The 14,329-nt window shown below is 34.5% G+C and overlaps 1 protein-coding gene across 14 annotated transcripts; it reads right to left on the bottom strand.

Moving 5' to 3' along the window:
• Positions 1–875: 875 nt before the first annotated feature.
• Positions 876–9,406, bottom strand: LOC147404774 (kinesin-like protein KIN-12C). Of its 14 annotated transcripts, none has more exons than XR_015177929.1 (14): positions 8,925–9,406; positions 7,974–8,200; positions 7,779–7,870; positions 7,241–7,354; positions 4,693–7,161; positions 4,145–4,227; positions 3,957–4,067; positions 2,878–3,120; positions 2,708–2,786; positions 2,470–2,544; positions 2,308–2,366; positions 1,826–1,909; positions 1,281–1,411; positions 876–1,112 (listed from the first exon to the last, which is right to left on the bottom strand). XR_015177929.1 is itself a non-coding variant. In XM_086440850.1 (13 exons), exons 9-13 carry the CDS (start codon positions 2,765–2,767, stop codon positions 1,384–1,386), a joined length of 306 nt encoding a protein of 101 aa, XP_086296976.1. In that variant the 5' UTR covers positions 2,768–2,786; positions 2,878–3,120; positions 3,957–4,067; positions 4,145–4,227; positions 4,693–7,161; positions 7,241–7,354; positions 7,779–7,870; positions 7,974–8,200; positions 8,925–9,406; the 3' UTR covers positions 876–1,383. The 14 variants fall into 14 exon arrangements, 1 of the variants encoding a protein (XP_086296976.1); XR_015177926.1 differs by having other exon boundaries at positions 876–1,411; positions 4,693–4,757; positions 6,080–7,161; positions 8,925–9,394; XR_015177923.1 differs by having other exon boundaries at positions 876–1,411; positions 4,693–4,757; positions 6,463–7,161; positions 8,925–9,394.
• Between the last annotated feature and the right edge of the window lie 4,923 nt (positions 9,407–14,329).

Genomic DNA, 14,329 nt, shown 5'->3' with positions numbered 1-14,329 from the left:
GATAAATACTAATCACGTCTGGTTTGATTTAATAAAACCATATATAAACTTAATACACATTGCAAATATAAAAACGAAAAAAAACTATACATATGTTTATATATCATTTATATATTCGAGACGCAATATCAGATTGGGTCCCTATTGGATGGAAAGATGGTTTATCCAAAACCAATATCAACAAGTTAATGGATTGGATCTATATTGGAAACCAAATCCTTGATCATCTGAATGGATTGGTTTTTCAGGTCTAAATGAATCCATTGATAGATAACACGACAAAAAAAATGGAAATTAGGAACGGTTTATAACCGTTCCTAATACAATTTAAAACGGTTCCCAGACTGTCTCTGATCGAGGTCGTTAATGAAAATTTAAGGATTTGGAACGGCTAAAAACCGTTCCAAATTTCCAAGCACTCACAAAAAAATTACTTGAACATCGGAATTTAAGACATCACTTTATAAAACCTGATGTCCTAAATAAGAGACTTTAAACATCGATTGCAAACTGATATCTAAAGTGGTCATAAACTGATATCTACAATATTTTTAAAAAAAATTAGTATTATTATTTTTTTTCTACTCACATTAACAAATCTACTCATTGGGAAACGTTTGGGCTTGAAAACCTTGATCACTGGCTCAGGGATGTGAGCCGGTTCAGCTAACAAGGGAGTTACATTTGGTAGAAGGGAATTTGTTATAGAAAAGATCACCTCAATGATTTGATCCAACTCAATATTCAAAACTTGATTGAACTGGGATTCATTGACGCCATCCCTCGACACACAACACATTATTAATCAACAAATAAGAAAGATAAATAGAATAACTAGAGATAGAAAATTCTATTGTAGTCATTAAGATCAAACAAGTGATAAGAAAATATTATACTAAATACGAATCTTAAGAACAACTTTGACTTTATTGTCATTCCTTATTCTCATCCTTTACAAGAACATATTATTAATCTACTTTGAAATATTTCACAAATGCCAACTGAAAAGTGTAAAAAATAGATAAATAAATAAACAAATAAAAGTAATTGAAAATTATAACCTGGCCAGGCTTCCTTTTCCCTAACTAGTATAGAAGTCCACCAATAGCTCCCTGAAGTTGAAAAAACTCGTGCACCCTCACATCAATCCATATAATAAAACTAAATTGTAGAGCATGATAAAAAAAATAATAATTTGAACAAAAAATCAACTGATTTTAAAAACCTTTTGTTATTAAAATTTGAGAAAAATAAGAGAAACTTAAAAGAACTGTACTTACCGAACTATGCTTTCATCTTCTGTATCAGAAACTTTCTTAAATAAAGAATCTATCATCTCAACCTTCGGTGATTGTGTCCTCACCAATGCTCCATAACGAGAAATCAGTGGCCAATTCCTTGAGCTGACAACCTAAGAATTTGTCCACAAATTGAAAATAGTACCAAAATGTGATTATAATCAGGCATATTCCACGTCTACGGAAATATAAACCGAACCGTGAAAAAATACACAAAATTTACAAACAGACTCGATAACAATAAGTAATAGATGAGCAAGCCAATGTTCATTATGCTACTACACGATGGCAAGACAAAAAAAGGACCTCTTGGGTAACCAAAATCCAAACATTTGGAGGATTTTATCACAACTAATTGCTTTTGGATGGTAAAGTCATGAATTAGTAATCCTCGGAAAAAGGGTTGCTCAATCGGCCACAACCAACGAATATTTGGCTCAGATTAGCATCCATGTGTCCACACACGCAACTACAATATAGACTAAGAGGATACCAAAATAGACTTTTTGTAAACCAAGTGTCCTTACCTGCTGTCACCAACAAAATCACTGGAAACCACGTCATCTTCGGTGTACCCCAAGATTCCCTTCATATTACCTTCAGACTCTTCCCTGAGAACCCAAAATATGATAATATAAAATTAAAAATCAGAACAAAAAATATCCCCCAAACAAATAATTGGTGAAATGCAAGTGCATATGAAACAAACACTAAATTGTTCTTGACAGGCAATAGCATCCTTAAAAAATAAAAAAAAAACAGAAATCTATCCTACGTTTATACGATTTTAACGCCTACTAAATGAAAATCCCTCTTTAACTATTTCATCAAGGATTTCGGAAAGTAAATAATTTTAAATCCCTACATGAATAAATCATTCTAGACCGAGTTAAATGGTTTATCTTGTTTGAAACAAGTTGACTAGTCCGAGACAACTCGGTCTGTTCCATGGACGAGACGAGAGGTCAAACTGAGTTTTGAAACCATGATTGAGTAAGCAGTTTCTCACCCTTGTCTCTCTTCAATAAAGTCATTCAGCTGCTGCTTCAGTTTGACCACCTCTTCCTCCTGTATAACAGACATACCCAAAAAAACAAAAATAGCCCTCAGTAACACAAAAAGGAAAAAAGAAAAATAAATAAAAAATTCTCACAAAATCGCCAAATCTAACCTTTACTAGGGATTCTTCACTGTGGAACTGAGCCTTCTCTGTTATTTTGTGCACTTGTTGAAGATCCAAGAGTGACTAGATTGAAAAGTAGAAGGCAGTAAGCATAGGTAGGAAGATAGTGCACTGGATTTACACGGCACAAAGGACCCTAACACAGTATTCTTCTGTTTACACAAACTAAGTTCAAGATAATGAAGATGAACGAATTTAAGGAATAAGGCATAAGTCATAATCTTACAGCATAGTTGCTCATATCCAACTTTACTCCCAATAAATCACGAATTACATCATGGGTCATGCTCTCCGCAGCAGCTAGTCTAGCATTCAGCATGAAATTCAAATTTAGAACAATGGGTGCCCGTCAAAAGGTGAAAGGAAAGGTCATACCAAGGGGTGTGATCAACTTACCTCTTTCTGTCGACTTGCAGCTAATCCTTCAAGCTCTTTGATTCGAAGCCTCCCCGCAGTAAGCTCCTCATCCTTCTCAGAGTTTATTTGATGTGCTAAGCCCAATCCAATGCATTTAAAAGGGGAACCCGATCCTCTAGACTTTGATGCATTTTTTTCTAGTTTAGTTGATGACGAGTTTGCAAGGTGGGAGGATGCAGGTTCGGGTTTGACTTGTTCAGCCATGGCTTCCAATGCTTTGAACTGGTTTAGAACCGATCAGATTCAGAAAATTAAACAAGGAAAAAATATATCTTGCAATCTTCATTTCGATAAAGCGAAGAGTGATATATGTTGCTCTGTAAATCATTTGATATTTAGGCCCTGCTGGGTACAAAGTAAATCATTTGCAAATGCAAATGATTTCTTAGAATCTAATTTACAGATGTCTGGTTATTTTTTTCATTTAAAATTATTTGCATAAGCCTCTTAAATGATCTGCGGGGCAAAACTTTTGCATTTGCAAATGATTTGCATAGTACCAAGCAAGGTCTTAATGGAAATCATTTAAAATGCCCTTGTCTTCAATTCTTGGCAAAAGACCGCAGAATTTTTTTTTGTTTTCCCTAAAAAGCCATTGTCTTCAACCTCAAGATTTTAAAAAATAGTAGAGATCTAAATGACTCGTTTGTGAACATGAGGCTAAAATGGATAATGCTGAAGTGACATTCTTGGTTTTGGGTGGGGGGAATCATGATGCCCACTCCAGACAATGTTACCCCAGCACGACTCAGCTAAAATTTTATTTTTCAAGGCTTCTTAAATACCACTGTTAAGTAGCTTATAGTGAGTATCGTTGGACCACCTTTTATGGTCAACTACCCAATACCTAGAACATAAAATGTTCCTCAAAACAACTCTCCACCAAACGCACACACACATGTTGGATGTTCATGTAAATCACCATAACTTAAGGTTATGTATTTGATATTTAAAGTGCCGTCCCCCACCATCCCAATCACAAATCAATTGAACTTACCTGTTCTTGAACTAAAAGCTAAAAAGAATTATATTATATGATTATTGAAGAAACACTGTACCTGGATGCTGTAACCAGTGCAGCCACAATATAGTTTTTCATCTGAGATGGCAAGGCACTTAACATGTTTGTTGAAGTTTATGTTCTTTGGAACTCCACCCCACTTATATACCTGCAAACAAAGAATTTGATTAAGGAAGCGTACTTGTTTCAATTGTTCCAACAGCATCCAGACCATTGATGACTAACCTTAATCCAGTTCCTTGAGAAGCAAAGCATGCAAAGCTGGTATTGGCGACCAACTCGTATACTGCCTCTTTCACGTCGTAAATCTGAACACAATGAATTCCTTCTGGTTTGATTTCCCAAACCCATAAATGGTTAAAAATAATTATTATTATTTCGTGTCTATTCCGCCATGTTACGAGGAAGTGATGATTCTTTTTCTTCGTTCCTGTTTCTTGGAATCTCTTGTTTGTAGCATGTATATTAATAACAGATTTATGTGAAGAAATGGAGATGTCTCTATCACACTTTCTCCTCCATATCTGAAACCAACCCCATCTCTCATTCTCTAACCCAAATCATTCATCTTCCCAAACTAAGCAACCTCTCTCCTTCTCTTCTTCTCACTTCCTTCACCGAATCCGCCATTTTAATAAGGCCCTAACTCTATTTTCCTTTCATTTGTTGCTTTTTTTGGAAAATAAAAATGACTCAGTTCTTCCGATCTAAGTCATGGAGATGTCTCTATCACATTTTCCTCATAGATGAAAAATATCAAAATGGTCACTTACCACATCTTGTACCTCCAAATTAGCCAAGGATGTTGATTTCAAGCTTGTGTCTGCCTTCTCCCTGACTGATTAAAATATAGTTAATTAGTGAAAAATAACACAATTAAAGTAGGAAGCCCAATGTTCGATGGCCCCTAATCCATGGCCATTTAAACCATATATCATCATCAAACCGTTACTCCAAATATTTGGGGCCAGCTGAACAATCCATGTCTCCACATTCAATTTTAACTGAAGTTATGTTTTTTATTAAATCAAGTGTCTTCATATCTCCTCTCACTACCTCGATCCATATCCATCTAGTCTTCATCTCACTCTTATAATCATCAATTTATATGGTTCTGTCTTATTGGTCTACAATTCACAAATGCATCTAAACACATGTATATTAACAATACTAGAGTATAGTAGCTTCAATTCTACAAAATTTCCTCTGACAAAGAAATATGAAGTTTAAACAAGATCAAATTGATATACTGAACACATTAAAAACATATTCAAATGAAACAAATGCACGATCATCAATGCTGATTTTCCACACACACAGCAAAAAATATAAATAATCAATAATGAAGTTGAAGGATACATTTCTCAAAATCTTTTTTATCGGCCAAACTTAGCTTCTTATGGGATTGGGAACAACTATATTCAAGGTCAACTTCTTCAAGAACTACATGCTTTATATAACTAACTAATCTCCAACTAATTCTAAATTGGCAGATTGTGGCAACAGAATAATGTATATAAATTGTAACTGAATTATAAAAGATGCATTGCAAATCCAAATAACACATCTAAATTGTAACTGAATAATAAAAGACACATTGGAGTGCAACAAAAAACTGTTGTTGTGGCAATAATAGTTCACTTTTCTTATTAATATTTTTTTAAAGAAAATTAAATTAAAAAATAATAATAAAATAATAAAATTATGAACTAGCACATGGACTCTTAACTTCTTGGTCGACCATTCTTATGGGTTGTTAGACCAGACCTCACTGGTGGGCCCATTACCACATACCCAGATGGATTTCAAGATAGAATAGGTCACCTTGGAAAGATAGTAACATGGGCACCACAACAAAAGGTGTTGGCTCACCCTTCTATTGCTTGTTTCTTAAGCCATTGTGGATGGAACTCAACCATGGAGGGAGTGTGCATGGGAATTCCCTTTATATGTTGGCCCTACTTTTCTGACCAGTTTATTAACAAGAGCTACATCACTGATGTTTGGAGGGCTGGTTTGGGGTTGGAACCAGATGACAATGGGATCATATCAAGGGAATAAAACTCTTGTAAAGAAAATAAATGAGGCTTTTTTCTTGAACCAGTTTATTATAGTCTTTGTATTTCATTGATGATAGTTCGTAACAATAATGACACTAACCTCATTCCTTAACTATAATGAGGCTCTTTTTTTTCCCGCATATTTTGGTTATTGTGCTTGTTGGCATTCCCCCCTGCTAGAGCTTCAAATGTAATTGTTCCTCATGTGCATTACATAAATATAACAAGGTGTGAGCATGTTATTTACAAAGCCAACATTGCTGAGAATAGAAAACCATTGGGAGTTCAATTTTTCAAATACTTCAACATCTAGGATTTTGTTCCAAAAACTGTATGGACCCATCAACTATTCATGTTTTCCAAAAAAACACAAATCAATCAAGGTACCAATGCAGATCCACAAATTTGAAATGCACCCATATCGATACAACGTTACATATGCCATAAAACATACAATACAGGTGGGAATTGAAAAACTGTTACCTGACCAGCAAGAGCTAAAGCATCAGTAACTAAAGAAACAGCCAACCAAACTTGCAAGCAAATTTGATGACCAGCCATAGATAAAGGACCCTGCCATGCAGCCACAAACGTTGCTAATGTCATAGTTATAAGAACAGCCACAGTTCTGCCTATTTGAAAACCACCTACAAAAATGGATTCATATTTCAAATACCATATGCTGCGAAAAGCACAGAGATCTCTGAACTATATAAAATTAATTTTGTATAATTCTCTCGATTTAGCTTTAAATGCTTCTGAAGTGATCTACCAATGTAAGCGAGACTTCTTACGAACTATCATCAATGAAATACAAAGACTATAATATGATACACAGATTGACAAACACCTGAAACAATCTAAGTTGGGTGTCTTTTCCTTTGTTGGATTCAAGTTCACCTTCATCAAAACTAGATATCTTCCTAAAAATATAAGAGTTACCCCTTACACTCTGAATGACTCCGACTTAGTATACATGTGGTAGGTATGAAAAAATGATTAATCGAAGAAAAAAAAGATGGAGATAAGCCTACCAACTCTTTGAGTCGGCAAATGATTTCAACATGCACAACCTCCTCTTCTTTAAAAAAAAAATGGTTCATTTGTTGTTGAATCCATTCTCCTTCGTTGTTGCTCTAAACCAAAACCAACACCCATTCTAAAGGATGAATAAGCACTGACCTATAAAACAAATGAAGTCTCAAAATCAGCAAAAGTTCTCAAATTTTCACGCCAAGCAAATATTGGAAAATATGCTTACCAATGGAAGTTGATGTGTTAACTTGCTAGCAGGCCACAAAATTCCTAGGGGTCCATTACTAAATCTGGATGCATTGGATCGACCTTACCCCTAGTAAGAAGTGTATGAGGAGCACTGCAATCAAGTAAAAAATTCTCCTTAATCATAGTAAGAAGGGGAAAAAAAAGAGCTGCTAGTCGCAGCCCAACTTCTACTAATTACTCCCCAATTTCTTAAATTATTATCACCCCCCAATTAAAGATTAAAACACAATATTCAAACATTGCAAAGGTTTGGCTCAAGTTATTATCTCAACATTATAACACATTCAAACAATTTCAGTAGTTGTTTACAATTAGGATTAAGCCCATATAAAATCCAATACTCAAATATAGAAATCTAACAAAACAAATGAGAGAGCTTCTAATGGCACCCCAACTTTTACTTGTCCTCAACCATTCATTTATTTTTTATATTTTTAATTGGGATGTAATAAGTAAAAAAATTATTAGATGAATTCTGTATTCCATGTGAACTGGATATTAGAACAAAGCCATACCTTCCACGAATAGAATTAAAATCCCCACAAACTAACATTGGAATGTCTGCACTAACGTCAATTTTTTCTAACCCTTTCAAGAGAGTATGGACCTGATACAATAAAAAGGAAACATCTAAGGATGCATATTTAAGTTGAAATATAAGATCCATAAGAAAATATGGACTTCACAGTAGAAAATGTTCAGCTAAGAACCTGCCAGAGCTTAAAATCCATGAGATCTTGATGAACATTTACATGTGTATTCGCCTAAAATATAATGCCGCAAGGAAAATACCAGAAATGGTTACACCATGTTCAGCACTAACAGTGGTCCACTGTACTCATTACTGCTGGTTGACTTAAAGTCAAAGCATGCACCTTGAGAGGAATGTTCTCAATCAATCAACTGAGATAAGGGACAACACCTTCCCCTTTAGTCCCTAGTAGGCATGGGCAAGAAACTAGTTCTCAGATTTTGGAGGCATTTTTATTGTCAAAACTAAAGGACTTTGACAAATCCCCCTTCACATCCACCATCCTAAACACACATGAGATCCTACCCTTTGCAGCCCAAACACACTTGTATCCCTAACTAATAACAGAAAAACTAGAATTATATGTTTCCAAATAGTACATCCGGTGCTTCAAATACTTATTAACAATCGTATGGCCACTTACAGAAATCTATAGCTCTGAAAATATAGATTCGATATATCTTAATCCCTTGTAATATCTAAAAGATAAACTTCTTATATAAATTGGGATATCGATGTCAGGAGAAAACCTAATTGTTAATAATAATCCATTTTCAGAGATGGAACTATAGGTTTACGAAATAGTTCCAATCAAATTATCACTCAAAGAACTACTACAAATCCAGAGAACCACAGCATCAATAGATAAATCCTAATTTCAGATTCTATAGTAATTGAAGAATACATAACCAAAAGCCTTACAAAAACTAATAGATGTGGATTCAAGTCACACAAAAAACACATAAATCACTGCATTCATCAATATCTCAAGCATCTCAAGCATTTAAGATCTAAATTAAAAAAAAAATACACAAAAACAACAAATTTCATCGAATCTGTGACTATTAAAACCTCAGATTTCTCACAGGAACACTCAAATCTGATAACCCCAAATAAAAAATACACCTACCTTTACCAACTGTGCAGAGAGATTTCAAAGAGCTCATAAGCTCTCATTAATGGCGACTGCCGCTCAAAACCTAGAAACAAAATCATTCCAATCCAACTGAGAGAGAGAGAGAGAGAGAGAGAGAGAGAGAGAGAGAGAGAGAGAGAGAGAGATGAGATCGAGGGGGATGAGATAGAGGGAGCGACTGAGAGAGAGACTGAAAGGTCGATTGAAGGAGTGACTGAGAGAGAGAGAGAGAGAGAGAGAGATGAGATCGAGAGGTCGATCGAGGGAGAGACTGAGAGAGAGAGATGAGATCGAGAGGAGATCGAAAGAGCGATTGAGGGAACGACTGTGAGAGTGAGAGATCGAGATCCGTTCTCATATAATGAGACGGGAAATTGGGACATTTAAAATCTGATTAGAACGGTTTTAATAGGTAAAACGGTTTAAATCCGTTTTTAGTTAGAAACGGATAAAATCCGTTTTATTATTTAGTTCCTGATTCACTATTTTCTTGTAGTGCTACCATTTCCTATGCCTCCAAGGCCAAACGCCCCATTGTCACATCTCACCAAGTCAAACAGAATAACCTCACCAATATGTAAGACATCCATAGTGGTTATATATTCAAAAGGTCATTAACGTCGTACTGCCAACACTCGGCAGACTTGAGATCCCACTACCAAACTATAGGTTTATGTCAATTTCACACAATGTAAATCACACAAAAAATCATAATACTTTACTCAATTTTCTTAATTCATGGATATGATTTATGTTGTGTATGTGAACACTTTGTGAAACTCATTTAGTAATTTGATCAAATATCTATTGTGTATTTCACCAAACATCTTGTATACTACATCTTCCAAGAATATCTTGTATGTTACATCTTCCAAGATCTTGTTTGATAATGACAATGAAAGATCAACCACACAAAGAAAAAAGTAAGAACACAATACCCACAACACGAGATCTTATGTAGTCAACCCGAAAGTTACGTCCACAGAGGTATGAGCATTGGAGCTCAATTTCACTATGACGAAAATGCGGCAAATCAATACAAGGAGTCACGTCTATCACTTAGCTTCACCTTCTTCTAGATCTCAATTTTTTTAAACCTCTCAACATCTATTCTCTTGGATATCTTTCTTTCTCTACTCTCTTTTCTAGAAAATACTTAGACTTAGAATTAGATTTCTTACAACAAAAGAAAATCAAATCCCTTTTAGAAACACCACATAAGTGGGCTACTTACATAAGTTACAAGCCCAATCCAAATTAACTTAAATTTACCCAAAAATACATCTATTTGGATTGAGCCTAATTGATTTTGAACCATACTTCAACATTTTATTTCTCCATAATAAAACTTAGACTTATATTGCCCTTTAAAATATAGTAATTGTAACTTAGAAACTTTAGAGATTTGATTTTCTAAAGTAAGTTTTAACCTTCTAACTAATCCAGAATAATTGAATTAATTTAGGGTTTAATTCTAAACTTAGCATCCTGTCTAAGATAGTGAGAAGTGTGGATGTTCACTTTAATACCTCTAATGGGTTTTATTTGTGATATTCTAGTGTACTCACGTTTTTACACTTGATGTCTTTCACCTTACTGAAACTCTAAACTTTTCTACTTTGATTCTTTTGAATATTTCTTTTTCGTTTCAAAGGATCTTTTTCTTTTTTTTTTTCTTCTCATTTTTCACTATTTTTCTAAGAAAAGCAAGCAGTCTTTTTCAAGGTACCCAGTCTAATTCAATGGTTGTTGTTCAAGACATATTCAACCATATTTTGTGTTTCTTCTAATCAGCCAACCAAATGAACAAGAAAGTCAAAGTTTATCAGACCCAATTTTTCCTTATGCTCTAAGTAGAAAAAAGGTAACAAGCTCACTCAATTCAACCTAGACTCCTGGTAACCTTATTAGAATAACTATAAACAAAAGGTAACTTTCTTCTAACTCTTACCTAAGAGAAACATGAATGGAAACTCCAGATCAAAGCTTCCAACCAAAGATTAATTTAGTATTTTTAATTAAGTACTTAAAGATACAAGCTAAGATCTTGAACAAAATACAACAAAGTTGTCAAAATATTTTTTCAAATTTTTATAATTTTTGAATAGAAAATAAAATAAAATAAAATAGAAGAAAATATATGAAAATCTGACCCTCCACCCCCAAATTTAAACATAATATTGTCTTTAATATTTAAGTATGCACATGCAAATACAAAACTTAAATTGACAAAAGGAAATGAAACGGGTTGGATAGCACCTGAAAATGATCATACAGTCTTGTGATATTAACATAATGTCTCCTGAAATGCGACAACACATCACTCACAATTGTCGCAGTGTTGATTGTATTTGTCGTATTAATTATGATCATGTTGTATGATGCCAGAAGCACCACGAAAGATACTGTTATCATAGTCTAGGTAATTAATTATTAAGCTATGTCAGAAAAACACATACCAGTATTTTCAACCTACATTGTATAAACTAGCACAAAACAAAATAATTAAGAAAAAAATTAATTTTAGAACAAAACATGGTAGTACAGCATATAGATAACACAAAAACAACTTCTTAACTAGGCAAAATAAACCTAATAGCATAACGAAAAACTAATAAAAACTTTTAATGACAACATCTAATAAAGTATCTAATCCCTTCTAGATCTGCCACTAGCAGTGGTTGTCTTGAATTCTTTCACTTTCTCGCATTGTTTAGTTGTATCGAGTTGTCACTCTAAACTCTTCTGTCCTCTATACAGCTTGCCTATCTCCTTGAAATTTTTTGTAAATGCTTTATACAGGGGACGTGATTTGACCTCATTCAAAAAGGATGTCCTTAAAATCTGGACTAGATGACTTAGCTTCGCTCGTTCCAACCTCATCAAATTCTTGTCTTGGGCGCTTATAACCATGGGGGCTTTCGTGCTCCTCAAAGTGCTCTAATATCAACTGTCATAAATCTAGGGCACACTCTGCAAAAGACAATGCACCCTTGAATTCTAAAAGTTAGACCATTTCATCTTGGGGTATTAGCATTGTTATTGGCAATCCCATTGGCCTCTCAAGAATCTAACAGACTAAGTGTGTAAAAACTAACGAATGACCCTTCTTCGACTTGATGCAGGCATCGATCAGAATTTTTAATATGAGACGATACATGTAAAAAAGTCGGATCCTTGGTCTGGATCGCATGCATGATGTACATGTGCTTTGCACTAAGCAAAGTATTGTTCTGTGTCTCCAAGATGTTTGATGCCATCCATTGCTAACAGAGATACTAATTAGCTCGAGAGCTCTTCAATAATAATCCTCCACTCTTCTTGCTAATGCCTTGTGACTCAAGACCCAATCGTGTGACAAAGAATTCAAATGGGTGACGCGTCTAGCAAGTTCCATCCTCAACCTCCGTAATTCCTAAGATCGTATTGATATCTTCAAAACCAATGGCAAACATGATGCCACAGAACTCAATGGTAAGCGATGGAATGGCGGGATTGCCTGAAACTAGGAAAGAGTAACATTTTCTGCCCAATTCCTAATAATAAAGTTTGAAATCGATATAGAGCAAATTACTCCATCCTTGCTTGGCAATGGTCTCTTGAAATCACGATCTGTTGTTGCCTTAAAAGTAGGGACCGAAAATAGACTCCTCAAAATAATTTGTTTGGATGAAGCCATAGTATTACTACAAATAGGAGGAAAAAATGATCGACTGTTTAAAATCTGAAGATGATTGGTGATAAGATGACTACTATGTAGTGAATGTTGACTGCGACGCAGTGAATGTGATGAATTTACAAACGCAGTGGCTGCTATTTGATCACAATTTGATGCTGAATGCCTTGATCACTTCAGATTTACACGAACATAGTAGAAAATAAAGATCTGCAAATTGGATCATTGATGTATGTTTATTTGGAAAAATTTGAAAATGAAAAATAGAGAAGATGAGTTAGAAATTAGGACTTGTTATTTATTGTTAGGGTTGATGGGAAATTCCCAAAGTACCCTTGAGTCAAAGGAAAATCCTAAAATAAAATAAACACTAATTACCTACAAGAAAAAATCTAAGGAAAGAAACTATTGAAGAAAATTACTAGTTCATATAGTTTCTGATGGGAATTGCTGAGAATATCGCTTAACGTGATAAGGGATCAACTTGTCACCTTTTAGCATGTAGAACTTGGGTGCAAATTATGGTTTTTCTTTTAGAACATACAACTTTGGTTTCGAACCGGTAACTATTCTCGGTGAGGGAAATGGCCAAGTTCTACGCCTACCTGAAGCGAAAAACTATGGTACTGATCCAAAAATTTCTAAATCTATTAAAAACAAAAATAAACAGAATGTGTTGCTTTCTAGAAGAGCTAAGTTTAACGTCTTCAACCAGACGGAAACTCTATTAATCCTGATAAATCAATTCATCGAGAAAAACTTCTTCTAAGGGTACACATTCGAGATACGGTTTGAGACGTTGGCCATTCACCTTGAAAATGGATCCATCCTTAGAATTAAGAACTTCAACAGTACCATGGTGGTAAATTGTTTGGATGATAAAATGACCAGTCCAACGAGATTTGAGTTTTTCAGAAAAAAAATGGAGTCTGTTATTGTACAACAAAACTTTTTTACCAAATTCAAAATTTCGTCGAAAAATATAATTGTCGTGATACAATTTTGTACCCTCTTTGGAGTGTTTAGCACAATCATAAGAGTTATTTATGATCTCTTCTAATTCATCAAGTTGTAAATTGTGATGTTCACTGACTTTACCTATATCAAAGTTGAACCACTTGATCGTCCAGTATGCTCGATACTCAAGTTCTACTAGAAGATGACAAGCCTTGCCAAAAACTAACTGATAAGGAGATATCCCTATTGGTGTTTTGAAAGCAGTTCGATAAGGCCATAATATGCCATTTAATCTCAAAGACCAATCTTTCTGTGAATGATTGATTGTTTTCTCTAGAATGAACTTGATTTTCCTGTTAGAAATCTTCACTTGTCCTCATGTTTGTGGATGGTAATGTATTGAAATTTTATGAGTTATGAAGCATTTTATCATCAATATGCAAATATTTTATTGTAGAAATACGAGCCGCCATCACTTATGATAGCTTGCGGAGTATCAAATTTTGCTAAGATGGTCTCCTTGACAAAGTTGATTACCACTTTGTGATCATTCATTTTATATGCCATATCTTCTACCCATTTGGATATGTAATCAACTGCAACAAGGATATACTAGAAATCCTAGGAGATAGGAAAAGGATCCCATAAAATCTATGCCCCAAACGTCAAAAATCTCGACGATCAAAATAGGATTCTAAGGCATTTCATTTCTCTTAAAAAAAATTTCTAGTTTCTGACATCGACTACAAGATTTGCTAAACTCGTG

This window comes from Akebia trifoliata, chromosome 4 (assembly GCF_017979445.1).
Source record: "Akebia trifoliata isolate Shusen 1 chromosome 4, ASM1797944v1, whole genome shotgun sequence".
NCBI lineage: Eukaryota > Viridiplantae > Streptophyta > Magnoliopsida > Ranunculales > Lardizabalaceae > Akebia > Akebia trifoliata.
This window is presented reverse-complemented; position numbering and strand designations above follow the sequence as displayed.

Bases quoted from the DNA above. Each gene is read 5' to 3' on its own strand.
- LOC147404774 (XM_086440850.1), bottom strand. From the start codon at position 2,767: ATGACCCATGATGTAATTCGTGATTTATTGGGAGTAAAGTTGGATATG. The intron at 2,545-2,707 runs GTAAGATTATGA...TTTTCAATCTAG, and splicing joins TGGATATGAGCAACTATGCT to TCACTCTTGGATCTTCAACA. The intron at 2,367-2,469 runs GTTAGATTTGGC...TCTGTTATACAG, and splicing joins GTGAAGAATCCCTAGTAAAG to GAGGAAGAGGTGGTCAAACT.